The 26428-nt window shown below is 42.0% G+C and overlaps 1 protein-coding gene across 1 annotated transcript in view; it reads right to left on the bottom strand.

Annotated features, from left to right (window-relative positions):
• Window positions 1-998: 998 nt before the first annotated feature.
• Window positions 999-26428, bottom strand: part of JAG1 (jagged canonical Notch ligand 1) — a 46356-nt gene continuing 20926 nt past the window's right edge. The window contains exons 5-26 of the mRNA XM_066595643.1: window positions 26142-26202; window positions 23610-23740; window positions 23244-23363; window positions 21738-21851; window positions 21547-21660; window positions 19573-19686; window positions 19095-19141; window positions 17612-17785; window positions 17005-17155; window positions 16293-16457; window positions 16083-16196; window positions 15417-15530; window positions 15220-15333; window positions 13879-13995; window positions 13436-13463; window positions 12174-12259; window positions 9478-9591; window positions 7648-7757; window positions 5959-6198; window positions 5325-5456; window positions 4634-4781; window positions 999-3492 (exon numbers count right to left, since the gene is read on the bottom strand). Coding sequence (XP_066451740.1) covers window positions 3038-3492; window positions 4634-4781; window positions 5325-5456; window positions 5959-6198; window positions 7648-7757; window positions 9478-9591; window positions 12174-12259; window positions 13436-13463; window positions 13879-13995; window positions 15220-15333; window positions 15417-15530; window positions 16083-16196; window positions 16293-16457; window positions 17005-17155; window positions 17612-17785; window positions 19095-19141; window positions 19573-19686; window positions 21547-21660; window positions 21738-21851; window positions 23244-23363; window positions 23610-23740; window positions 26142-26202 — 2963 coding nt within the window. The 3' untranslated portion in view covers window positions 999-3037. The remainder of the gene's footprint in view (window positions 3493-4633; window positions 4782-5324; window positions 5457-5958; window positions 6199-7647; window positions 7758-9477; window positions 9592-12173; window positions 12260-13435; window positions 13464-13878; window positions 13996-15219; window positions 15334-15416; window positions 15531-16082; window positions 16197-16292; window positions 16458-17004; window positions 17156-17611; window positions 17786-19094; window positions 19142-19572; window positions 19687-21546; window positions 21661-21737; window positions 21852-23243; window positions 23364-23609; window positions 23741-26141; window positions 26203-26428) is intronic.

The following is a 26428-nucleotide window of genomic DNA, read 5'->3' as shown; positions in this document are numbered from 1 at the left end:
TCTCACCGCTGATCCCACGAATGAGGTCCAGACTCCCCCTCTGCATGTCACTGCAGGGGTCACTTCATCCCCCGGATTGACATCAGGGGATGAGATTGGAGAGCTGGCTGAGCATGTCCGGTAGGAGCTCCATTCATTTCAGTGGGGCTGGCAGAACTACTCGAGCGCTTGTCGCTCAGGTTTCTCTGCAATCCTGTTGCAAGTGAATGGACAGTCTGCGTGCTTGCACAACCAGTGCGCCATTCAGTCTCTGCTGCATGGAGGAGGGTGCAGTAATCCTGCAGTGAGGCGGAAGGGGGAACGCAAGACCCCTGTTTGAGATTGGTGGGGTCTCAGCAGTGAAAGCCACAATGATCAGCAAGTCATTCTCTGTCCAGAGGATAGGGAATAATTTGTGATCTTGGTACTACCCCTTTAAGCCAACTGTCGTGAAACTCCACTAATGAAGTGGCAAGCAAAAATACATAGCACGGCAGGATAGAGGAAGCCATAATTATCTTGCACTGGCATACTGCCACTAATAGCAGGCCTCTCATTGGCATTAATGCTTCCAGCCAATCAAAAAAAGCTATAGGGCCCACTGAGCCTCGGGTGGCTAAGTTCTATTAGATGCAGGCAGCATGACTACATGCAACCCCTTGCAGGAGCCAGGCCTGTTATTGGTCACCAATGGTGAACCCTATTGTACTGTACTCTCAAGTTTGTAACCCCCCTACCCCTTTATAAAAAAAAAAAAAAAAAAAACGCGAAGGCAGCCATTTTGTGTGGAAAAAAAGTAGGAAAAAAAGTAGACAAAAAACAAACTAAATAAATAAAAAACCTTACCATTTAAAAAAACCTCAAGTATATTCAAGAATTCTAATTTTATAGTAAAAAACTTTATGTAGCTCACAAAACGGATGCCAGAGTTGTGTGCAGGTGATAGGTGCTGGTGCGTTTAATACATAATAGACAGCTGGTAACAAGCAGTGTGCTGAAAAAACATGAAATCCAATGTCACAGGTTTTCATACAAAAAAAATTTAATAAATATTACTTTCCAAAATTTGTAGCCTTGAACAACACATCAAAAGAGGCAGGGTTTATATAACACTAATATCACAATACAGGGAATCTTCAGGATCTCCGTAGCCAATGATCGGGTAACAGAGTTTAACCTTTTATGAATGTATACAGAGTTTGTAGCCGTGGGATTTGCAGGAAGAGTGAATTCTACATCCCTTTAGTAATACATGGGTCCACATATGGAATGCTTTCATTAGGACACACAGGCAACTTTTTGTTTCTTGGCATCAAAAGGGCATTAGGATAAGAAGTTTTTAGTTCGGGTAATGGCAGAATACAGACTTTAAAAAAAAAACTCAAGAAAGAAGAATGCCTAACAAAATAAAAGATCTCGACATTCAACGCGGGACTCGAATTTTGCTTTCTTTTGTGGCATGAGTACCAACTGCCATCTTCAGCATGCCTGTAGTGCGTCCTTACATCAAGTGGTTCTCCTTAAACTAAAACACCCATGTGCCTTATTGGAATGGAAGACAAGTGTGTTAGGTGGCAAAGCAACAGTGATCACTGGGTTTCTACTGTTCAAGTATTCAAAAACTAGCTTATTAGAATACTCTTGAATATCAGTAGATTACAAAAAAAATAAAAAAATATCTACAAAGTGGTTCTTTAATTACATTTTCAAGGTGAAAGAAAAAAAATCTGAATTTACAAAATACAAGATTGCGGAGCTTCGAAGTTCACACAATTTGATTTTTTTAATTTTTCTTAAACATGAACGCTGACATTCCTTGTACATAGATAGCTCTACACGGTTCCTTAAACTGCCTTGTAGCAGAATATCTGCCAGTCACACTTTTTTCCTTAGTTTTTTTTTTTTGTAACTTTTTAATATCAAAGCCAAAGCAGCAAAAAGATTTTTTTTTCTTCTAAACTCTACCTCCGAAAACATTTTTTTTTTCATTCTTAACTTACAAAAAGTTTTGTTTTTTTTGACATTTTTCTTTATTTATTTTTTTAAGTGAGGCTTTATAAAGGTATTTTAACATCTGACAAATGTACAAAAAACAGCATTGAGGCACGTGCGCCTGTCCTATTCATAAAAAATAAAACTATTTTTAGAACACCTTAAATTTTGGCATATAGTTAAACGTGTAACAAGAAAATGAATTCCAAAAAAAAATAAAAAATTAAAAAAACAAAAACAAAAAAAAACTTGAAGCCACAAGCTTACAAAGCTATCAAAAACCTTCAACTCTAAACAAGTACATATAAATAAAAAGGAATGATATTTAAGGCTCTTGATTATTAAGTTAATAAATCAAATATACACAGTGATTAATAAAAAAAAATAAAAATAAAAAAAAAATATTTACAGGTCTATACAAAAATTTTTTCTAAACTTGACAATTCTTCATTTTACCAGCAACAGCTGACAGTCTCGCCCCCCCTGCCCCACCCCCTCCCCAAAAGTCCCAAACACAAAATACAATAAAAAAAAATAAATAATAAACTTAAATTTCGATAGTTGCTGTGGTTCGGAGCTACAAAGGCACTTTCAAATACAGAACTAGTTGTACATTACTATAAAATCCAATATACAAAATAAAAAATATAATAAATATAAATAAAAAAAGGTATTATTCTAAAGACTGTATTATGGACACCAGTCGAAAACGTGAAAAAGGAGGGATTAAAAAAAGCAAAAGAGGAGAAAGGAAAAAACAAAAACAAAAAAAAAAGCTAACTGTAAAGGCAATGCTCGATCTTCTGGGATGTTTCAGCTGCGGCTGAATTGACATTAGGGCACTTTTCACTAGTTTTGCATAGATGTGAAATGCAGCACTTGGTATTCCAGCCAACCACAGCAACTATCTTTGCCAGTGTAAGCCAGCTTGTCAAAACTTAAATTAACATAGGGATTCTAAGTAAATAATAGCCCTAGACTCAAATATTACACAACAGTTTAAGAACTAGAGACTCGCGAGCCCTTGACAGCAGACACCAGCTCTGCATGGCAGCCCCTCCATCCGCTATACGATGTACTCCATCCGATTTAAACTTTGTGCTGTTTCTAAGTCTCTGTTGTCCTGTTTATTTGTCCAGTTTGGCTGTTTTGTGGGAGTGCCGTTCGACGGCTTTTCATCTCTATCTACCAGCGTGTACGCTGGTTGCTTCACGTATCGGCTCTTTTGCTGGTGTTTATCCATGTCGTCTTCTTCCACTTCAGAGTTGTGTGTCCTTATTTTTGCATTAATTTTTTTGTTTTCGTAGTCTTTGATGGGGACGCTGTTCGCCGCGTGCTTTTCGATGGGGTTCTTGATCTGGTTCAGTTGCTCCCGGACGTTGTTGGTGGTGTTGTCGTCGGAGGCCGTGTGACTCTGGCTGCTTGGCTTTCTACGTTTCCAGATGCACCAGTAAAAGGCGGTTATCAGGCAACAAATCCAGGCCACTGTGAGGATGGAGCTCAGCAAGGGCACAAGGAAGTCTAGCGGGAAGATGAACAGGAGTCAGTACAGTAGATTGCAAAGGCCCTTATACACAGGCATGAACGCTTGTCCGATCGGCGCGTGTGAATATGCTTGCAATCAGCCAATGAACGAACACTTGTACACTGGCTGTTTGCAACATTTATGCGGGCATACAAATGCTAACTAGTGAGCTTCCCATGCAAGTCGGGTACTGTACTGTTGACGAATGCAATCTGTATGGGAACAAACAATCATATTAATGATAGTCTGTCCCCATACTAGTGATCATGTGACGCATGCAAACTGTGTTAACAAGCGCCCATCAACGCGCTATATTGTCGCTCGTTAAATGGGCAGAGAATCGTTTACCTGTCACTAATGCAAACCCTTTTAAATGGTCTTATATGGCATCATAGTAGCCTTTTTAAAACACTCAAAAGGACGTGTCTAGCTTTAAAACTATTGATGGCCTATCCTCAAGATGGTGTGCCAATCAGCTGTGCGCCAGGATGGTACATTTGTGCACAGCGCTGATGTGTGCAGGAAGACGACAGCTCTGTTTTTACTGCAGTGGCTAGACATGGTATTACAAGCAAAGTTCCCATTTATTTCAATGGGAACTTTGTCTGCAATACCAAGCCTGGCCACCGCAGTAGGAACAGCGCTATCTGCTTCTTGTGCACAGAGCTGGTTTCTACGAGTGCACCAGCCCGGCACACAGCTTATCGGCAGGGTCCTGAGTGGCATACCCCCACCACTCTATCAGCACAGAGAATCGTGATTCATAGTAAAATCTTGACATTACCCATAAGTCATGCAAGAGACTCCAAATTCCAAAAATATGGATTTTCTACTCCTCCTAAAAACACTTAAGTTACCAGCAAGTTGTGGTGAAATTCTAGCATCACCAGAACTTGTTGGTGACTGATGGCAACACGTCACAGCAAGTTATTTGCCTTTGTTGTCCACCAAGTGGACCACATTTCTGACAATGCTGTCTGACAGCAGCCTCTAGGAACAATGGTAGGTTGGCTGTCACTTCACAAACCACCCAAAGAGGTTAAGTCTGAGTATAGCAGTCTACAAGCCAATTAATATACCCATTAACCTCTTGGCACCATATTTACTGTAATGGCCTGCTACTTGTGCATCACTTACCGGTCCTGTTCTTGGTGTGGGTTTGTACTCGGACTTCTGCCACGGATGCGATGAAGGTGTTGTTTCCATCCCTTTTGTTTATAAGGTCGATGATCTTTTCAGTGATATCTTGAATCGTGCTCCTTCCATCTCTTGTTTCATCAGCAGACTGAAAGTAAACACAATATCTCGTTAGAAAATGTGATCACACAAGGCCGTGCACCATTTTAAGCCTATACAATGTATATGTGTTATTGCATGGTTAAAGGGGTTTTTCATGCAAATGCCTATTGTCAGGGTAGGTTATCAATAGTTGATCAGCTGCGGTCCGCCGTTGGCATCCCAGTAGATCAGCTGATAAGGCGCCCACTGTCACATGGACTGGAGCAGAAGCAGATGGCGCCAACTGCTGCGTAGTGGCCAACGCTGGTAATTGCAGGCACAGCTGTCACTTATTTTAATGGGACCCCCAGCGTTCAATTACAAGTGCTGGCCACTACACAGGGGTCAGAGCCAACTGCTTCCACTCCAACCCTTGTGTATTGCGGCATTCACAGCAGAACCCGATCAGCCAATTATTAAGGATAAGTCACCCATAGTATTTGCATTGAAAACCCCTATAGGTTCCTCCTATGTAGACAACACTTAGCGTAATTCTACAGTGCATTACCATAAATATCGGCTTGTGTAAAATGCCACATAGCCTACTTACTATGGCAACGTGGATCTCATTGTTTGCCAAAGGAGATGGCTCACATGTAACGTAGATTGAATATTTCGCTGACGCATTCTTCAAGATGTTAAGATTCCTCAGTTCATTGCAAATGCTCTCTGTAGTGAGGCCCTGATAATACAAACACAACACCTTAGAAGAAAGCGAGAAAGTTTACATCAAGTAGTCCAAAGACCAATATGTACAAACTAAGCAAAAACTTTGTATAGTCTAGTTCTGCCCTAATGTGGTGAGCAGAAGTGGAGGTGGTCAGAGAGTCTTTTTAAAAGGCTTTATGCAAAGCTGCTCACCAGGCAGCACAAACATAAAAGAAGCCATACTTGCCTCCCCTGATCCCAAACCACCAGGAACATGTGACCGCTGCAGCCAATCATCGTCACACTTCAATTAGTGCTTACGGTGTTGGGCCATCATCAGGAAGTAGAGAGCAGCGGGGTACCAGGCAACAGCAAAATGGGAATGGCTGGCGATTGGATGAGGGGAATATGGCTTTTTAGGTTTGTACGGCTTTGCAATGTTTTTGTGTGTACCCAGATAACTCCTGTAGTGTTACATTGTATTCCTCTTAGTAACAGTCTGCTACCAATCCAGTATATGGCACGGCATCACTCACCGGGGACATCAGCTCCTTGTTGAAGGAAAACGTAATGTTCACGCAGTTGTTGTCCTGATAGCTTGCATTGGCATTACATTTGGTCTTCACCGGCGGCTGACTGGAGGGCCAGCACTCTCCGGCTCCAGTGCAGGGAGGAATGAAGCAGTGGTTGTCCTTAATTGGGATGCAAGATTGGCCGGCGGGACACTCGCTATGACCCTTACTGTGTAAATCACAACGTTGGGGGCCACACCATACCTACACATTAAAGAACATACAGTTAGAAAAATAGATCATATTTGCAAGTAAACTGAAATTCCTTTAATCTAAAACCATAAACAATCCAAGATTCCAACATAGAACTGCGATAGAATTTGGAATTTCACCAGATCTATGAGGCTAGAGATGCTCTACTTTTTAAAAAGCGACTTGTTTGTAGGTTTCTGTGATATATAAAAATCCAGAACATCTAATAATCCAGCAACTGTGAGGTCTCCTCAGCACCATATGTGATAGAATTATAGATTTGTAATTATCAGTGAGGGTCAGGGTCTTAAAGGAGTTAAGTGGTCTGCTGCTTGGGACCCCGGAGAAGGATGAGATCATTATTATTATTTCACTATATAAGGCACTTGTCAGGCCCCACATGGAATACTGCGTACAGTTCTGGTCACCGGTGCTCAGGAAAGATATTACAGTACTGGAGGGGGTTCAAAGAAGGGCAACGAAATTAATACATGGAATGACGGGACTGGAATACCCAGAGAGGCTACCAAATTGGGACTATTTACCCTCGAAAAAAGACAGCTAAGGGACGATCAAATAACTATCTATAAATACATGAGGAGACGATACAAGGATCTCTCCCATGATCTGTTTATACCCAGGACTGCGACGGTAACAAGAGGGCATGCTCTACATCTAGAAGTAGGCTTCATCACCAACACAGAAGGGGGTTCTTTACTGTAAGAGCAGTGAGACTGTGGAACTCTCTGCCCGAGGACGTGGTGATGGATAAATCAATAAAGGAGTTTAAGAGGAGACTAGATGTCTTTGCTCACCAAGCTTGTACGTTCATGCACTGAGCAAATTGTTGCCGAAAAGCAGATAGCTCCACTCCCACTGCAGTGGCCAGAATTGGTATTGCAGGCATTGAATTGAATAGGAACTCTACCTGTAATACCATTCTGGCCACTATATTGGGAATGGAGCTGTCCAAATTCCTATAAAAATTAGTTAGTGCATGAGCGTACCAGCTTGGCGAACCACCAATTGGCAGGGGTTCTTAGGCGTTGAACCTCCCACTCATCTACTACTAATGATATTTTCTGTGAATAGGCCATTAATAGTGTACAACCCCTTTAATCTTGCTACTCTAGAGAAGCTGAACAGCATAGATTTCACAAGTTGTGAAATGTGTGTTCTGTCAAGCAAAGACACATTTGAACAGATTAAATGCATCATTTCCAAGTATGAATAATCAAGTGCTTGAAAATAAAAAGAGCGCAGCGTATCTTCAAGAAGAAAGAAAGAAAAGCCAGCGGCAAGTACAGCGTGAACTGGCTGCCTTATCAGGGGCGTATCTTGCCATTACATGGCGATGACAGAATGGTTATTCGTTGTGCAGAGTCTTATGATTAATGCCAAACACTTTGTGATTTCAGTCTATGGAAATCTGTGGGAAAAGTAAGCAGCTGGTCATCTTACCTTCGAACAAGAAACCCTTCCGTTCACACAATGACATGTGTTACAGTCATCATTCCACTTGGCTCCGTCTGACATAACATGGTCATTGATTATACAAGGCCGGCCCGTAACTGCAGAAATGAAATGGTTGGTTTAGACAATGTGGTACGCGAGTAGCCACATTACTACTCTACAGTTATAGCTTCCATCATAACAGAAAGCAATTTGAAGAGTTTCACCAGGACAAATGCCCCAAGTCAAACAAGTGAGTGGGGTATACCCAACAAGCACTACCACCGCCCAACCACACAACCCAAACTGCTCGAAAGAGGACCTGCTAACTGTCCTGTTCACCCGATTGGCCAAGTGGCTGCATGCAAGGCAATCTGGATGCAACTACTGGGTTTGTACATTATGCACGTCATCTGTTAGATGTCAGAAGTGGAAGGGGGTCAATCCTAGTGACCGAATTCATTTAAAGCTAGTCAGATATTCACTAAATAATGACTCCTCTGTTGATAGTCTGGCATTTTTTGTTCAAGTTCGAAAATATAATCTGCCATTTGTGGCTAATAATGGTCATCCATAGCACGTAGAAAGTCCAAGTATGGCCGATCAGAAGCTAAAGGGGTTATTCAAATTGTGAACCATGTCTAAAATCCCCCTGCAAATATAATATAGGTTAAGAAGAACAAGTACTCATTGGTTCTGTGCCCCGGTGATCCAACGTTGATGCACTGGTGGTCCATCACCAGTCTGTTTACAAGCAATAAACAGTGGGGCACATTTACTAATGCGGTAAAAATGTTAGTCTTAAAAATGCACTAGATTCATCAGAGTAACCCATTGTGGATGGTAAAGCTGTCAAATTTTAAGACTGTCTACTTTAAGCTTATATATCAGTTGGCTTATGCCAAAAATTGTGCCAAAATTTTGGCACAATTTAGGTCATCCAACCTTTCCATGAAGTCACAACCATTTTCAGACAAGTCTTAAAAAAAAGAGGGGGGTATGATCTGAAAAGGTCTAAAAATACATTGTAAATGTTCCACAAAGCATGCAAGACAACTTGACGCAATTTGTGCCGCAAAAATGTCGTATTTTGAATTGTAAGTCTTCCCCGATTTATTTCCCTTTTTTTTAATTGCTTTTGACTGCTGCACCCAATCAGAAGCCTCAGGTGATAAACATGTAGAGATTAGCAAGCATACTTGCTAAGGGCAATTAGTCGATCGAGTACCTTAGCGAGTACCTGCCCGCTCGGAAGAAAAGATTCTGCTGCAGTTTGCGGGCGGGGAGCTGTGGGGGAAGAGCGGGGAGATCTCTCTCCCCCCCCGCTCACCGCCGCAACTCACCTGTCACCCGCGCCGGCAGCCAAACCTTTTCTTCTGAGCGGGGAGATACTCGCTAAGGGCAATGCTCGCTCGAGTAATTGTCCTTAGCGAGTATGCTCGCTCATCTCTAATAATATGCCATACTACCAGCATCATGGCTCCCATCACTGTGGTCAGTATTTCGGCATATGACACAACACATCAAAGTTTGGCTGCAGCAGTCACATTGCCCGCTTGTACAACAACACCAGAAGGACCACCGGAGTGAGTGTTAAAGTTAGATCAACCGGGCAAAGAACAAGTGAATAGGATTTCTTCTTATACGTTTTATCACATTTTTTTTTTTTCAGATCTCAGATAACCTTTTTTAAAATAGAACCTTGAAAACCTTTCTATGTACATTGGCCAAAACCGAGCAAGACTGAATGTGAATAGACATGTGATGGCATGGCCAGCTCGCATTATGTGAAGTTATCCATTTAGTATACCACACAAGAGGGAAGGATGTGGCACATACCTTCTTGACACTTCGGACCACTGCGGCCAGGTGGACAGATGCAACGGTAGCTGTTGATTTCATCTATGCACGTCGCTCCGAAGGCACAAGGAGACGACTGACACTCGTTAATATCTAAAAGACAACATTTTTCTTTTTCAGCTTTCCATTCACTGAAGGGAGTTGTGCAATAAAATGATCTTGCCTTCCGGAGTTACTTGGTGGTTTTACAGCTAATATCATTAAGTAACCTTTGTAACAGCGATAAAGTAGAACATATACAACACTTAGGAGCGTTGGCTGCAGAAGCACGAAAACAAAAAATGATGAAATTCAAGATATAGTCAAGAGTTTAAGGGCAAATGTAATGCTGTCTGTCCACGGCTTTCAGGAATTACATGATTTACTAAATCAGTGATTTGCAATAATAAAGCAAATTAAAGACGTCTAATAGCGTTGTGACGAAAACTGCACAAAACAGATCTTACAGGCAATCTGCCCATTACTGCAGCATGGATGTACAAAAGTCCAGTAATGAAGGGCTGTATGAACTGAGAGGAGAACTAGCAGTTGGTGACAAACAGCAATCCTTCGGGAGCAATGATCCCAAAAAGAGTTCTCTTACCAGACTGGGTAATAATGGCTTAGCTATATTGGCCCAATGTAGAAGGGGCAACTATAGGGGTAAAGCAGGTGCAATTACACAAGGCTATGGAGCTTTAGACGACCCAGTGTCCCCCTGCCTTAGGAGACTAGTACTATAAATTGGGTAGCTTCGTTACAGAGGTTTCATTGTGGAAAACAAATTATTTCTTGTATTGAGGGGATAAAAAATGTTGGGTAACAACCAAGATGGCTGTACGGGAGTTGTTACCCAGCTTCCCTAGGATCGTGAATGGATAAAAAAAAAATAAAATTGGACTATACGGCTACACAGGAGCAAAGGAAAGCAGGTGACATATCACAAAATAAGTAGGCAGATTTCAGGATTCAGAAAAGTAGGGCAACAACCATTGCCGGCTGTAGTTATGTGCAATCAGTGCGGTCACATAGACCACCAGCCTCCTACTGGTAAAAAAAAAAAAAAAAAAAGAAGAGGGGTGGGGGAGGTGGAAAGGGGCACCAGAAGAAGGTAGCCTTGGGGCAACTGCCCCCCCTTAGGTCCGCTCAGCCAGATGATCATCTTCCTTTGGCAGAGGGTGCCAGCTAACCCAAGGCGGGCACTAGCAACAACCCGTTATAGGTGTAATATCAGCGTTCACAGGGACAGAGAATTTTTTTTTCCTCTCTAAACAGCGCCACTCTTGTTTATATACTGTGTCTGGTATTGCAGCTCCGCCTTTCACTTAATCCTTTCCAATCCACTGTCTGACGTCTGAAGACATGATGATTTAAGGCTGAACAGCTCCGATGTTGGAAGACGTCCATCAGGGTTCTCATACTATATATTGCCAGCCTCTCTGCTGTCGGAGCCTATCCAATGTGTTACCTCATGCAGTACTGGCTTTAGCCAGCATATAGCGCCGTTGTATAACAGCAGAAAAAGAGTAAGCCCCCTGGGAAAACCAGGATACAAATTGGATTGGAAAGGGTTAAAGGGGTATTCTGCAAACCAACAGACCTGTGAGAACCGATAATCCGGGAGCTCCGACCCCTGGGATCCCCACTGATCTTGAGAACGGGGGTTGTGCAGGTGCATCATCGCTCAATTAACTTCATTGAGAGTGCTGGAGATTGCAGTGCGCTCTGCTTCTTGCTTTGCACTCGGCAATCTCCGAGGCTCTCAAATGCATACAGCAGCAGTGTGCCAGCATGACCTTTGCTCCGTTCCCTTGGAGACCAACTGGATCTATGTTCACAGGGTCAGTGGGGGTTCCAGCAATCGAATTCCAACTAATCTAAGAGAGGAGGTTTGAAAAATTGAAGAAAAAATTAAATTAAATTTAAAAAAAATTTAAAAAAATAAAATAAATTTGGGTTTCTGGAATAACTCTTTAAAAATTACAGCAGCTGCAATACCAGCCACAGTCTACAGATAAATATATTATATACACATACACACGCATCATTGCCAGCTTTGGGTATAGAAAATACAGCAATTTTTCACTCCTAAGCCAAAAAGGTTGACTTTTTAGTTTCCACTGTAAGAAAGCATTACAAAGATGTTGGAAGAGCCGTCTACCTCCTCCCCATCATCATCATCAATCCCTTAGAAGTCCAATCTCTTCCTCTGATGCATAAACACAAAAGAACTTCCCTGCCTGCAAAGACCTGCACTCAGCACGCTGGCCTGAGCTTCTAACAAGCAGGCAGCGAGGGAGGGATGTAGTTATCCGTATGCCAACTAGACCCCGCTTGGCTGCCACCCAAATCTGAGCAAGCCTATTCATAAATGGGTGTGTGAAAGGTTCCCAGCTGTATTATCACTGGTATGGCTTTCTACATGGAATCTGGTGTGAAATCTACAGGGCTAACATTTGTGACAGAATGCCTTTAAAATAAAGGCTGGAGAATGCCAGGCTGAATGGAAATTACAGTCCGTGCCATCCCAAGGTATAATTACATGGAATCAAAAAAAAAAAAAATACAGTTTAACCCTCCCTTTTCCAAAACATAAAAAAATAAATTGCTGAACATTTACGGATTATACTCAGACCAGTACAAATAAAATGCCCATCTCTGTTGTGTGCACCCAAACACAAAATCGGGACACTTACTAATTCTGCAGTCCGGACCAGCAAATCCAGGAGCGCATTCACAGCGGTACCAGTTGTCTCCATCTACGCAAGTTCCGCTGTTGTAACTGAAAAAGACACAAAAGACTTTAAATTCTTTGCTACAAAAAAAAAAAAAGCATCAAGTTTTATGTGCATCACAGCAGAGGAGAATTTTTATAGAAATTCCCCAGTTTCAGCAGAATCTAGAACGACACTTTAGCCTTTTTGTACATCTAAGGAGTTTAATAGGTCCATAAAATATTCTTTATGACACTGGCTTGTTCCCTTTACGCAATCATTATCATCTACACTTCCTAGTAAAGACGCAGGCGGCGACCAGACGGGGGAGAACGCATTCTGTTTACGTTTGGCCTTTTTTCGATAAGCCCAATTCCTTATGTAGCTGCAGGAGTGCCATGTAATCAGCCAATAATAAGGCAGTGGTATACAGTTACCATGTGGGGTTGTGGGAGCTCACATAGCCAATGGTAATAGTACAGATCAATGCTGAAAGGGGCATGGCTGCCATTTACAACATGAAATCACTTCTGCATATGACCCATTAAGAATACATCGCTTCCCTCTTTCACGAGTGTCCTAGTTCGAAAGGGGAAGCTGGCGCGCACATAGGGAACCCCTTCCAGTACAGCGAATGGCCAAGGCATTTTTACAATGGAGGGGTCTTGTATATTAGGCATTAACATGAAAAATACTACTTAGGCCTCATTCACTCGGGTGTATGCAATTTTGGTCTGGGGAAAAGAAAAAAAAAAAAAAAAATCACTGCTTTCACTGATCATATGCGTTTTTCCTTTGTATGTGCATTTTTAATGTTGCATTCGTGTTTTCACACACACATGCAAAAAAAAAAAAAAGATAAAAAACGCAAAACAAAAAAAAAAATGCTGCAATTACGGATGGCAATGCAGGTTTTCTTTTTATCTATCTTTTAAGTACCCATAGACTTTAATGGTCAATTTTGGTCCAAAATTGGACTTGCCCCAATTTTTGTTTATGTGCAACACTGATATGCATTAAAAAAACAAATATATAAAAAAAGTCTGAACACACCAATTGAATTCAATGGGTCCATGGGCTGTCCATAGTCAGACAGTAAAAACCACAGACTGAATCCACCTGTGTGAATGGGCCTTTACGGCTATGAACGATTGGAAGCAAAGCTTCTACAGGCGATTCCGATGGTTGGCTGTAGACCATTACAGTCCTGGCTGCAATATGTATTTGTTTGCAGTTGCACTTACCATGGATGTGGGTTGCAGTCGTTGGTATCTAAAATGCAAAGCAAAAAGCACAAATTAAACAAAGTCTGCAAACTGTAATTCTCTATAAACAAAAATCAATCCTAGCATAATTATATGTATTACAATAAAATCATGCAAACACAGGAAGAGACCCTTATATGTAGAAAGGAAGAAAAGGCCGCGGATAAAAGCGAGTGAGGGGAAGCAGACAAGTTACGTAGGGCAACATCTGTCTCTGGTTATCTCAAGCACAACTTTCTCATGCCCAGGTCGAGCCTCTGTTACTTAAAGGCACAGCACAACATGATTCAGGTGATGCTGAAGTCCACATCAAATGATTTCCACTTCTGGTTTCAATTTCGGGTACTCGGGGGTGACAGGATGAGCTAAAGCTTTCCTCATGGACGCCCCCCCTTCTAGTGCAGCACTGAAAACAAACTTACTTTGAGAGCATGTTGGACCTTCCCAGCCTTCTTTGCAAACACAAGTGAAGGAGTCCCCGCGGACTATGCAAGTTCCACCATTGAAGCAAGGATTTGGCAAACAGCTGCTGTTTCTTGCTACGAGGAAAAAAACAGTGCAAAGTAAGCATGAAACCAAGCATGGAGCAGAGAGGTCCTAAGAGCAAACAAGATGTTTCCCTTTTAGCTATTCTCCGCACATAGCAAACTACAAATGCCCACCATCTGCTGAGCTCGTAACACTGCAAAACCCAACCGTGACGATTACAAGCCTAAGATCTACTAATAGTTTAATGATTACTTTATTTCTGAGCCAGGTCGTCAGTACTCTGCATTTACTTCCTATTGCCAAGATCCAAAAAACAAAAAATGACCATTACAGGCTTAAAATTAGACCAACAATTTTGCTACCCTCATCTTTGAATGAGTAGTATTGTACCTACACCACCTGAAGCTTGGTTTAGACGACGATTATTGCTCAAAAAAACTGTTTTGAGCGATAATCTGTGTGCTACAGCGCAAGGTAATCACTCAAATGTTGAGCAATCATCTTGTGCTTTAAGCAGGGATGCAGAAGACAAGCAGGGCCGCTTGTCTTCTGCATCCAGCTGTTCTCTGCACAGAGAGCCCGGCGGTTATACAGCCAAGCACTCCGAGCGGAGGATACAGAAGACAAGTGGGGTGGCCCCACTTGTCTTCTGCATCCAGCTGTTTTGCTCGGAGCGCTCAGCTGTCATACAGCCGAGCGCTCTGGGCGGGGGATGAAGAACACAGCTGGACAGCTCTGTTCTTCATACCCAGCCTGTCTTCAGGGAGTGGGATACAGCTGAAACAATAGTATCAGCTGTATCCCACTGTGAATTCCTGATAACGGATCACTGATCTTTCGGCATGCTGAAAGATTAGCGATTCCTCAATGAAAACTGCACAATGTCAGTGCAGTTAGACACAACGATTATCACTCAAAAGACGGCTTTGAGGGAAAATCGTTGTGTCTAAATCAGCCTTAAGAGTGACTACCCACTAGCGTTTTTCTTCCGCTGTAAATTCCAGTTCTCAATGGGACTTTTTTAATGTTAAAAACGCAAAGTTGTGTTGCGTTTTTAACATTAGGAAGTCTCATAGGCATCTGGAAAAAAAAAAACCGCAGCGAATTCGCAGCGGAAAAAAAACCCGCTAGTGGGTAGTCACCCTTAGACTGCAAAGCCATTAATCAATGTGGGTATTTTGGGGCAACTCATGGTCTGCTTTGACAAACCCTAGGACTTTTGAAGGCGTATTCTACTTCATTATATTTGTAGATGAACAGCCTGATGAACTTACCAACGTTGCATGTGGTTCCCTCCCATCCAGGTGAACATATACATTTAAATGTATCCCCCTCGTCATAGCACGTCCCACCATTGTTGCAGGTGGACTCATCACACTGGCTGTCTTCTGCACAAGTGGGAAAAAAGGGGGACAGTTTTAGATTCAGCACACAAATGTGAATATTTCTCCTCATTTAGAAACACACTTACGGGAGTGGCACGTCTTTCCTTTCCACCCATTCTTGCATTCACAGTAGAAATCATTAACCAAGTCTCGACAAGTACCTCCATTGTGGCAAGAATTTTTACTGCAGTTATTAATGTCTAAAAACGAGAGCAACAGATATAGCATATGCTGAAAAAACAAATGCTCATGGGTGCAAGGACTGTACAACAGCAATCTAGATCACAGAAAATCAAGGGTCACCAGTCTCAGCTATAGCAATCAATAGTCTCACATGCATTTTGAAAAACATATATATATATCTCAATTTCTAATCCCTCATAAATCCTCCCACTAAACTGTACCTACAAAACCGGTGGTTAGAGGGATTGTACTACTTTTAGCAGTTTTCTTGCAGGAAGCAAAAAGCTCCATACATTACCTAGTGGGCTGGTTTGGTACTGCTGAGTCCTATTGACATTAATGGGGCTTAGCCTGCACTACCAACCCCAGCCACTGCACAATGTACAGAGCTGTCTGTTTCCTGCAGCTAGAAGTGGGATAACACCTTTAATACTCAACATTAATAGGTCTTCTACTTGCTTGGAGGAAGAGGGGGGGGGGGGGGGGGGGGAGATTTAACAAAAGATTTTCCTAGGTTCTACTAAGTTCAGAGTTATTCTAGGTCAATAAAGTCCTCTAGCAATACTCACTTATTTCACAGTACGTTCCTTCCCATCCTTCACTACAAATGCACTTGTAGGAGTTCACCCCATCGATGCAGGTCCCACTGTTTTTACAAGGGTTGCTTTCGCAATCATTGATATCTGCAATAAAAACCATATACAGTTATATATAGCATATTACCAACAATCCCGATATGCCCATAAAGCGTATTCTCTGCACAGTCAGTGTGCACTTACTTTCATGACAATAGGTGCCAGTAAAGCCCTTGTTGCATTCACAGGTGAATTTGCCACCAGCCTGGCTCTTGCATTTGCCATGTGGTCCACAGACATTAGAAGAAATGTACCTCACTCCTTCGGGGGTGCTGTTGGAAGCTACTGCGACTGTGCAGCTGTCAATCACTGCCAGATAGAAGGGGAGACCAAATGAAAGTCTAGAATGGAGTATTGGGTAGAAGGGATTAAATAAATGTAAAAAAAAAAACAAAAAACATCTGCCCATTTGGTCTACGCTTAAGCCAACGCAGTATAAAGCATTGGTGATCAGATCAGTCCAAAATTCTACCACTACATGGCTATATTTTTGCCCAATATTTCCATGATTGAGTTTTGATAGGATAAGATGTCCAAGCTATTGACATTACAGCCTTAGTACTATTAAAAAGGTTTTAATATTTTGTGTTCCAGAACTCTTGAAGTTTAAAAAAAAAGAAGAAAAAAAAAAAAAAAAAAAAGGAGGGGGGTGGGGGGTGGGGAGTTGCTAGAAAACCCGAAATAGAACACTTATTTGACCCACAGAGCAATACTTCTAACACAGTATGGATTTAACCCCTAGCCACAGCTGGATTTTGTCATCACACTGAGGGTCGTGACCATTTACGCGGTTGTTGCACACATAAGTGATGGAGCTGTTGGTGGGAACCCATGATACAATGACTGGCACGCATACCTTCGCAGGGAGTAGTACGGCAGTGATCCTTTAACTGTGAACAATTCTTTCCCTCGTAGTCCTCCGAGCAGTTACAGAAGTAATCTGTGGCCAGATTAAAGCACTGGGCTCCGTTCTGGCATGGGTTGGGCTCGCAGTAATCTATGTCCAACTGTAAATGTTGAAGGGGAAGCAGAAGCAAAAACAAAGGTTTTATTATTACCCTATTCAATGCTAAAGAGAGCAGACACACTGGAATCTGACCTTTTCATCTAGCTGCCTCCATTAATTTTACTTAAAGCAGAACGTACAGCCCTGGTTTGCCGAACAGACAGATTCGGGATATAAAACAGTCACCGAAGGCCAGCAGCGAACATACAACAAAACTTTTAAAACATGCAAACATTTGCGATCTGTTTAACTAAATGGATCCGATTTCTCTTACTCATTCCTCCCCCCACAACACTTTATTGGCAGACAGCTGTAAGGAGTATGACTATATAGCAAGCCTGGCTGAACAGAAGGTATTTAGTGTACAAATCATTAGAAAAGAGGGAAGGAGGGAAGAAGAAAAAAAAAAAGTTGGCCTACAACAATTCCTTAAGGTTTGCATTTCACCAGCGCTCACCTGACAGAGGTTTCCAGAGAAACCAGCAGGACACAGACATTGAAATCCATTGATTTCATCCTGGCAGTGACCCCCATTCAAGCAAGGGTTGCTGGTACATTCATTGATGTCTTTCTCACAGCGCTCCCCTGCATAGCCGGGCGGACAGATACAGCGAAATCCATTAACCAAGTCCTGCAAATGACAAGAGGTTCAAACAAAAGGAGTTTTACCGTTTACTTCGATCCAACAATAAACTTCTTCAAAAAGAAAATCCTGACGCAAAAAGCCCTAAAATGAATGTAGTGCATCAGGTTTTCATTCAAAAAGCTCTCCAGCGTCCCTCAAAAAAAATAACACGGGCATATACGCACAATGAGCGCTTACATGCGCAGACGTTTCTCCTACTCGAACGGGTCTCATTTAGATCGCATGGTAATGATTAGGTGTATAAACGGAGAATAACAGCCACAAATTATATAGACTTTGGTCATTTTATCATAGATGTCCATGAGCCTTAACCGTGTAGAGCCGAGAAGACTGATCAGGATATGGAAGGCCTCGCACCTTTGAGTTACACCCATTTTTTTTATCATTTATTTTAATTCATATTTTTTCTTTTTTTTTTTCCACCTTACAAAACCAGATTTGGAGGTTTTAGAAAGTACAACTTATTGTACACAGGCCGATAGTCGCTTGAATAATTGCTCAAACATGGCACTCAACAGGGTAGTAAGTGAGAGATTGCTCACCAAAACGGACTAGTGAGCGACTTTTCGCTCAGCATAAACAGGTAGTCATTCGTCTATGAGCGACTGCCTGTTTGCAAAGAATGATGCAGATGGCTGGAGGAGATTTCCTGCGTGCTTCGCCTCCATTCACTGGTGTGAAAGCACAGAAGCGAGTTGTCCCGTCTAAAACCACCCTTGAAGGAATTATGCTACAATTGACTGATCACCTATCCACAGAATAGATGATAAAGTGTAATCACCGCCGGCTGACTGCTGGGACCCACACTGATCACAAAAGAACGATTCCCATGTCCCCGCAATGCTCCCGCCGCAAGGAGGAAGAGCTTGAACAGAGCCAAGCATGCACATTGCCACTTCATTCATTTAGATGGAACTTCCCGAGAGAGTACAAGCACTCTGCTATCTCTGGTGGTCCCAGAGAGTTGAGTAGAGCAGCAGCACACAAGCATGGCCATAGCTCCATTGAAGGCCCCTTGTGTTGGGTTGGTGGGTGGGTCAGTGAGGATTAGAAGGGGACATGGGATCTCTGTTCTCTGGACCTCCACCAGACTATCACTTGGATAGGTAATGAAACTCAGTTGTGGAATAACCCTTAACGGGCACTTTTTTTAAAATATATCACAGGGATATAATAAAAAATAAAGTGCCCCAACCCCGCTGAGTGAAGATAGTTTTATACAGATATAAACTATTAAAAAGTTTATCATAAGTTAGTTCATATGATACAAATTAATGAACGGACACAGACGTACCCTGCATGTTCCTCCATTTTGACACTGGTCAATGCAATCATTGATGTCTAAATAGGAGGGGGAAAAAAACCAAAAAAAAAGGTTACATTACACAATGGTACTCGAACTCAAGTCTTGCTCTACATATACAGATTTACATTTTGTCTTCAGAATTACGGGAGTTAGATACAGCTTTTGTCGAGTTTCCTGCATCCTTTCCTTTAGATAAGGTTATTCTTAAGGGTGGGACCTTGAAGTAATTCTTCCGCAAGCTTTCTAAAACTTCACATCATTGTTTTAGCCATGTTATCAGAATATGCCCATACTACAGACTAATGCATTTTGATAAAATTGTATATTTTCTTTCCAGGCTGACAACTCCCTTTTTCCTTAAATTAGAATAGCCAATATATATTTTCATCTAAGGTTCAAAAATAGGTAGAGTTTACTTGGTCTCCAAGGAGACAGGAAGTGGAGGCCATATGAATGATATACTTACTGATGTCGCAGTTCTGACCCATCCAGCCAGGGATGCAGTCGCAGTAGTAGCTACCGATCAGGTTTTTGCAGGAATTTGCATTCACGCAGGGCTTTACTTCACACTCGTTTGCATCTTAAAAAAGGTAACAGAATATTGATTAGTCTGGTAAAAGGTAAAGTCCCCTGGTGCAAGCACTGAGTCATGACCAACTCTTAGGTTGACGCAACATCGTGAGGTTTTCTTGGCAGACCATTTTTTATGGGGTGGTTTGCCTTTGCCTTCCCCAGTCATCCTTTACCACCAAGCTGGGCACTCATTTTACCGACCTCAGAAGGATAGATGGCCGAGTCAACCTTGAGCCATCTACCTGAACAAAGCTGGGATTGAACCCGCAACCTTCAGGTTGTGAGCAAGAGCTTAGGACTGCATTTCTGCTGCCTTAACATCCTGCGCCACACAGGACTCTAGGCAGCAGTCATTTGTGGAGCATAATTGAAGCTCACGTAAATTTAGTCACATTGCTGTATTTTTTCAAGGCCATTTAAAACAAAAAGGGTGAAAAAAAGCCCATTTTTTCCATTTTTGCTTCAGTATTGGTATTCTTAGCTATTGAGCATCAGCATTTGTCCAGTAGAAAATAAAACCAATGGCAGCAAATCCAGAGGCAAATACTGATTACATAAAAGTGTAACGTCATCTATAAAACCTCCGTATTACAATACACTCAACTGAAACCGGCCTCATTCAAACTCAAATGCCCTTCCCTCATATATTAGTATAGGATCACTACAGAACTGACCCCTATGAGACTGAAACAGGATAATAGTCTAGTACATTACAGACATTAAAAGATCCACATTTTTTTTTATTAGGGTATACAAAGTACATACATAACGTTGAGGAAGGGAAAAAGCTTTGGTGGTTTATTTTCTCAGACTCATACATACATACGGAGACTCTACTAATCCTGCTGGCTTATTAAGTTCCTCTCTCCTAATTTCCCATAAGTATATACAAGTATAAACCTTTAAACTGTTAACCGTCCTTCCCTGAACCCCGGATAGAGCAGTCCGGCACATTTGCCTGTAAGGTGAGATTTGTGGACAAAGGGAAAAAAAAAATCTCCTTTAATTTAATGGTATTTGCCCAATTGCTCATTAAGAACAGTAAGAAGCAATTGACCATTTCGGGAAGGAGGGGGGCAACGGGACTTCCTTCACTATTGTCAGGCAGATTAGAGAGTTTCATAAAGGGAATGTAGACAACTCTTTCTTCATGAGATCATCCACATTTTGGAACCCAGCTGTAAAGTCCAGGGTCTGTGGGAGTTGACACGGCTGAAAAGATACAGCAACTTTCCCACAGGACCGAGCAGGGGAGAACATAGACTTGTGTTAAATGCTTTCCTAAAGTAAACCACTTAGTTTAAGCATACTCATTTATTTATGGTTAATGCTGTAACCAAGCCTTATGGTGCTCACTTAACTAGAACACGAAGAATTCCTACACAAGGAGCCTTCCGACAAACAGACGTTACTACACTTCTAACGGAACAATTAAAAAAAATAAAAGGGCCTTCTGTAATTTGGAGAACCTGAGCATTGATCTTGGAGACCACTGCTGTAGGAGAAGGCAATTATTTATATGTGGCCCTTTCCTATAGAGGCCACTCTATGGACTTTTTAGGTGGCAGATGGCCTCAAGTTATATAAAAAAAAACACAAGCTCCTGCACAGACATCCTACAAGAGGCATCAAAGAAAATCCTGTATACAGCTCCCTCTCAAGACCCTTGATCCCACGAAAGAGCAGAATTGTCCCACTCCCTGCCTTTGGGACATCCCTCCCCTCTAGGCTTTAGCAGCAACACCATTTAAAACACGGATCCGCTTGCCAGATTTAACAAAAAGACATAAAACATGCAAAACACAGTCACTTAACACTGCATGTGAGGGTTTTTAGTATTAAACTTTTAATTAATAGTTTTGGTTACCTATTTGGCAGGTTTTTCCAGTCCACTGGGAAGGGCAAACACATTTAAACCCATCTACTAGATCTTGGCAGGTTCCACCATGCCCACAAGGATTTGGGGAACAATCATCTATATCTACAATAAAACATATAAAGTTATATAATAACAGTCATGAACTCTTCAGAACTAAATCATAATAGAGTAATACATACTTATGGAGCATGTGGGGCCAGTCCACCCTGGAGCGCAGTTACATTCAAATCCTCCTACAGTCTCCAAGCAATTTCCGCCATTGTGGCAAGGATCAGAGAGGCAGGCATGTTCAGCTGTAATAAGGATATATACTTAGAATCACTTCTGTACTAAAAAAGATGAACTTTTCTTATACAAAATATATAGCACGGTGACTCATTGGCCAGAAGTGGTGCCTTGCAGCGCTGGGGCCCTTAGGTTCAAAAGTGACCAAGGACAACATCTGCAAGAAGTTTGTATATTCTCCCTGTGTTGTGGGTGTTTTCTCCCACACTCCAAAAACATATAGATAGGCAAATTTAGATCTCAATGCCTTTTGCATTTGTAGTCAGCTGCAATGCATGTTGTGAGAACATACACTTAAAAGAGCAAAAACTACATCCCCCCCCCCCCCCCCTTCAAAAACACACCTCTAAAAATTCTGCAATCCTACCCTTCACGCAGACCACCTTGCTTGCTAGATGTGACCAGCACTAATGCCTCTATATCTTATTCTCATTAACAGTGCTTGGTTTAGCACAACTTCAAACAAGGAGGAAATAATCTTTCATGCTAAGCTGACCTGATCAATGTGCCATAGCTTAGATCAGTTGAGTCTGAGCCAGAACTGAGCACAAAATTCCCATGGCCTCAGGAGAAGGCATCGCCACACTGACAGGAAAAAAAAACAACTGCATTTGTTTTTTCCACCCCAGACTTGTCCATAAAAAAAGAAGAAAAAAAAGGGAGGGGGGGGGGGGGGGGGTGTTGTCCGAGTGATGTATGTAAAGTGCATCTTAAAGGGTACTCCATGGTGTAAAATAACTGAACAGTTGACACTCACTTCTCCCCGCCGGTGGTCCCAGGTCTCGCAACCGATATCCTCTTTACAGGTTGCAGTCAGCCTCAGCCATCTCCAAACATGCTGCTGCAACCAATGATAGCGCTCAACAATCATCGCTCAGCACCGTTATTGGCTGCAGCAGCAGTTTTACGGGAAGTCACATGCTGACTGCAGCCTGTAAACAAACACCACAGCAGAAACCCAAGCCGCCAGTGGGGAAAGATCAGGGAGGATCATCCGTTTTGTTATTCTACACCATCGGGGACCCATTAAGATGCACTTTACATAACTTGGAAAAACCCTTTAAATGGTGGTCCGCTGCAACAGTAAACACAGCCCACGCTCAAGAGTGGTGGCGTTTCTTGAAAAGAGGGGGGAGCCAACTGTTCTGCCAATTCTAGACAACTCATTTAGTGTACATTCACACGTAGCAGAATTCGTGCAGATTTTGGCAATGACCCACAATCGAAAGGGTGAAATCTGCAGTGGATCAGTGTAACAATCTGCACCAAATTCCACTACACACGAACGCACCCGTTTACGGTGCTTATTTACGTACTCTGTATAAGAAGTTTAATGTTGTGTCAAATTTGTTAGAAAATAAAACAGATACATAAAAAAAAAGAAAAAGAAGAAATTTTACCGATTTCACAATTTCGCCCCGAATAGCCCTCCGGACAGGAGCATTCGTACTTGTCTGGGCCAGTATTGCTGCAAGTCCCTCCATTGAGGCAAGGCTGGTACGTCCCACAGGAGTTTAAATCTGCCGATAGAGATGACACACATGGTTCATGGATAACCATTGCAAGAGCACCATCATAAGGGATTCTGATGACAGACGAAGATGTATTCACGCCCTTGAAGGACTAATATTAATGTCTACTGGCTCTGCAGCTGTTCCTTCAAGGTCGGAACGCAATTAAACAGAAAAACACACAACTTGCATAAAAAGCAAAAAAAAAAAAGGCTTCACTTGGGGAATGTGGAGTTTGCCGTATGATTAGCATACCTTTGTTACAAAGCTGACCACCCCAATTCGTTTCACACAGACACTGCCATGGTTCAATGCAAGTGCCATGGACACATCCTGGGTGAGGAATGCACTTGTCACAGTACTGTCCCTGCCATCCATACTGGCATCTAAGTTGGGGGGAGAAAAAAAAAAAGTTTAAAAAACACAAAGGTTTATACAATTTGCCTTCGGAGGGCAGGAATCCTGCCCGCTTGCATAAAAATGTATTGCATTCCTAGAGGGTGTATTTGGTGCTTTCTTGTCAACAAACCTACTAGTAGTTTTGCCAAGGTCTGTAAGCCAATCTTTCTACAAAAGAATAACTGTTCTGGGAGACCCTGCATGGTGCCATTGAACACAATAATACTCTATTCTCAGGTCATTCAAATGAGACAGGGAGGGTGGGTGCTCCCTACAAATCAATCTCTAGGCAATGTCAGAGTGGACAATCAATTGCGTGTAAAGAAGAATAAAAAAAGATCCCCCGAGAACAATGGAATCGCAGCTTTCCTGCCGGCTGACGTTTCCAGCTACAGTTGTGTATTATATATATATATTTTTTTACAAGTGCACACACGCTGTATAAACAGCCATTCTCATTTTCTGTGATCCATGTTTAGAAAAATTAATTATATCCGCTAAAACTAAAGGGGGAAGCCGCCATTTGGAAATTATAACCACATGAAGCAGTTAAGATAGGAAACAGACGTGCGGAGTTATAAAAGGCTAGTGGGGTCTTCAATATTACATCAAGGATTCCAAAGCTAAACACTCCTTCAATGCCCATGACCAAAACTTCCCCCAAAGCGGTCTTTAAATTTGTAAAAATAAACCATTAGACAGAGGTCACTCAGACTTCAAAAACAAGTCTGCAAGAGCAAATCCGTATCATGGGAAAGCTAGTGCATTCTGGAGCTGGGGGGGGGGGGGGGGGGGGGGGGGGGGAAGAGAAAAAGTTAAAGGGAATCCAGTTAACCCTCAGCTCTACAGTTCTTTTTATATAGTATACACAATAAGAAAAAAGGTCTTAAAATATTGCCGACGGGAAATACGGAGCTTCCGGTCTGTACTGACAGCCGGAGTCAGGCGACTGCTGCGGCCAAATCAGAAGCAACAGCATCCCTGCCCGTTCTCTTGGCATCAGCGCTCACATTCTGGGAGCCATATCATGCCAGGAGTGCAGAATGGTGACATTGTGGTCTCTTCACAAAATCAGGTGACTATAATCAGTACAAACTGGGAGTGCCGAAAGACCCGTTGCCATGTTTCCTTAGGGAGGTAGGAGGAAAGTATTGCTCTTTTTGTCATTTAAAAGACATGGGGAGCGGCTAAAAAATTTTTTTCAAAGTCGGAAAACTTCTTAAAACTTTTATGGTCCTACGGTGACTTCCAAGTCAGTTCAGTAGAACCACAGGAGGAATGGGCATTATGGTTGTAGACGCTAAAAATATACCACAACCTTGTAAAAGCGGGCTTGCCGGCAACACCATGCCTTGGTTTGTCTCGAGGAGGACCATCCATCTCAATTAGGAGCCTGTAATTTAGCTTTTCTGTGCTATCCCAGCCAATCACATTATATATATTGTTCAGGCTTCTCTCTGACAAGACTAAGTATGCAAATAACGTGTGGGAAAGTTGCACCTTAAACAAATACCATATGAGCAGTAGTGCATGTCTGAGCATCGAGTGGGAGGTCAGACTAGAAAGCGAAAGGGCTAAAATCTGGAGACAAAGCCTGTTGTTCTTGTAGTGACACAGCAAGCCATGTTTATTTAAGTGGCAAGTGCACAATTCGTTATCCCTCGCCTCATGTACAATGCCCCGATCATTTATTTTATATGTACACCATGTGATTGCCAAGTGCATAAAACATGTTTTTGAAAAACAAAAATGCATATATACAAAAAAAAAAAACTAAAAATTTTACATTTGAAGTTTAATCTTCCTGCAATGTAGCAAAAGTTTAGCAAAGTCACGAAGATGAAAGATAATCTGTAATTTCAAGTCATCCCAATATTTTAATTATTAAATTGTCTGGGTATGTATAAAACCTGCTTTCCATTGTATCAAAGCCAGAAACACAGACAACTTCAAAGCTTAGCAACAAACAGTGTCTACTGACAAGATTCCATCTCAGCCATTAACCTCTCAGCACTCAAATGCTGGCTCACAAGAGCCGAGGGACCCAGAGATTTTACTAATCCCATTCTAAAGAATGCCTCACTTTTTGCCTATTGATAGACTTGATGTGGGGGATGGATAGTACAAAGTGTTAACCCCTGTAATGACACCGAGCTAAGGAAGTACACTGGCAAAGATCCCATTACAGCTCCTACACAAGGATATGGGTCACAACGGTGTACAAGAATTTCGATCAGGATATCTAGAATTCGTCTCAATGTTGCGTGCAAATGGAATTCATAAATGTCCTAGAGGAGCATGCATGGCCTTATAAGTCTAACACAAGATGTTCTCCCTGGAACCATACCCTTCTCAAAGTTTCAAAAAGTCAGTTGTATTATACTTTACCTGCATTCTCCAGGAACTTTGCAAGTGCCATGTTTTGGGCTACAGCCTTGACTGCATATAGCTAAAAAGGAAAAGAAAAAAATAAAATAAATGGAGGAGTAAAAGTCCTTTAACCCCACAAACATATGGTAACAGATCTATGTATCCATGACACTCTCAATAGATGGACAACAACATTTCCAGAAGGACCACAATATGCTGAAGGACCAGCAAGAACATTCATAGATATCAATGTAAAACAGCCCAAATAGCCAGGACCTAGTAAACAACTTCAAAAGGCACACTGC

Source organism: Eleutherodactylus coqui, chromosome 3 (genome assembly GCF_035609145.1).
Source record: "Eleutherodactylus coqui strain aEleCoq1 chromosome 3, aEleCoq1.hap1, whole genome shotgun sequence".
NCBI lineage: Eukaryota > Metazoa > Chordata > Amphibia > Anura > Eleutherodactylidae > Eleutherodactylus > Eleutherodactylus coqui.
The sequence above is the reverse complement of the archived record's forward strand: the minus strand, read 5'-3'. Positions and strand labels throughout refer to the sequence as shown.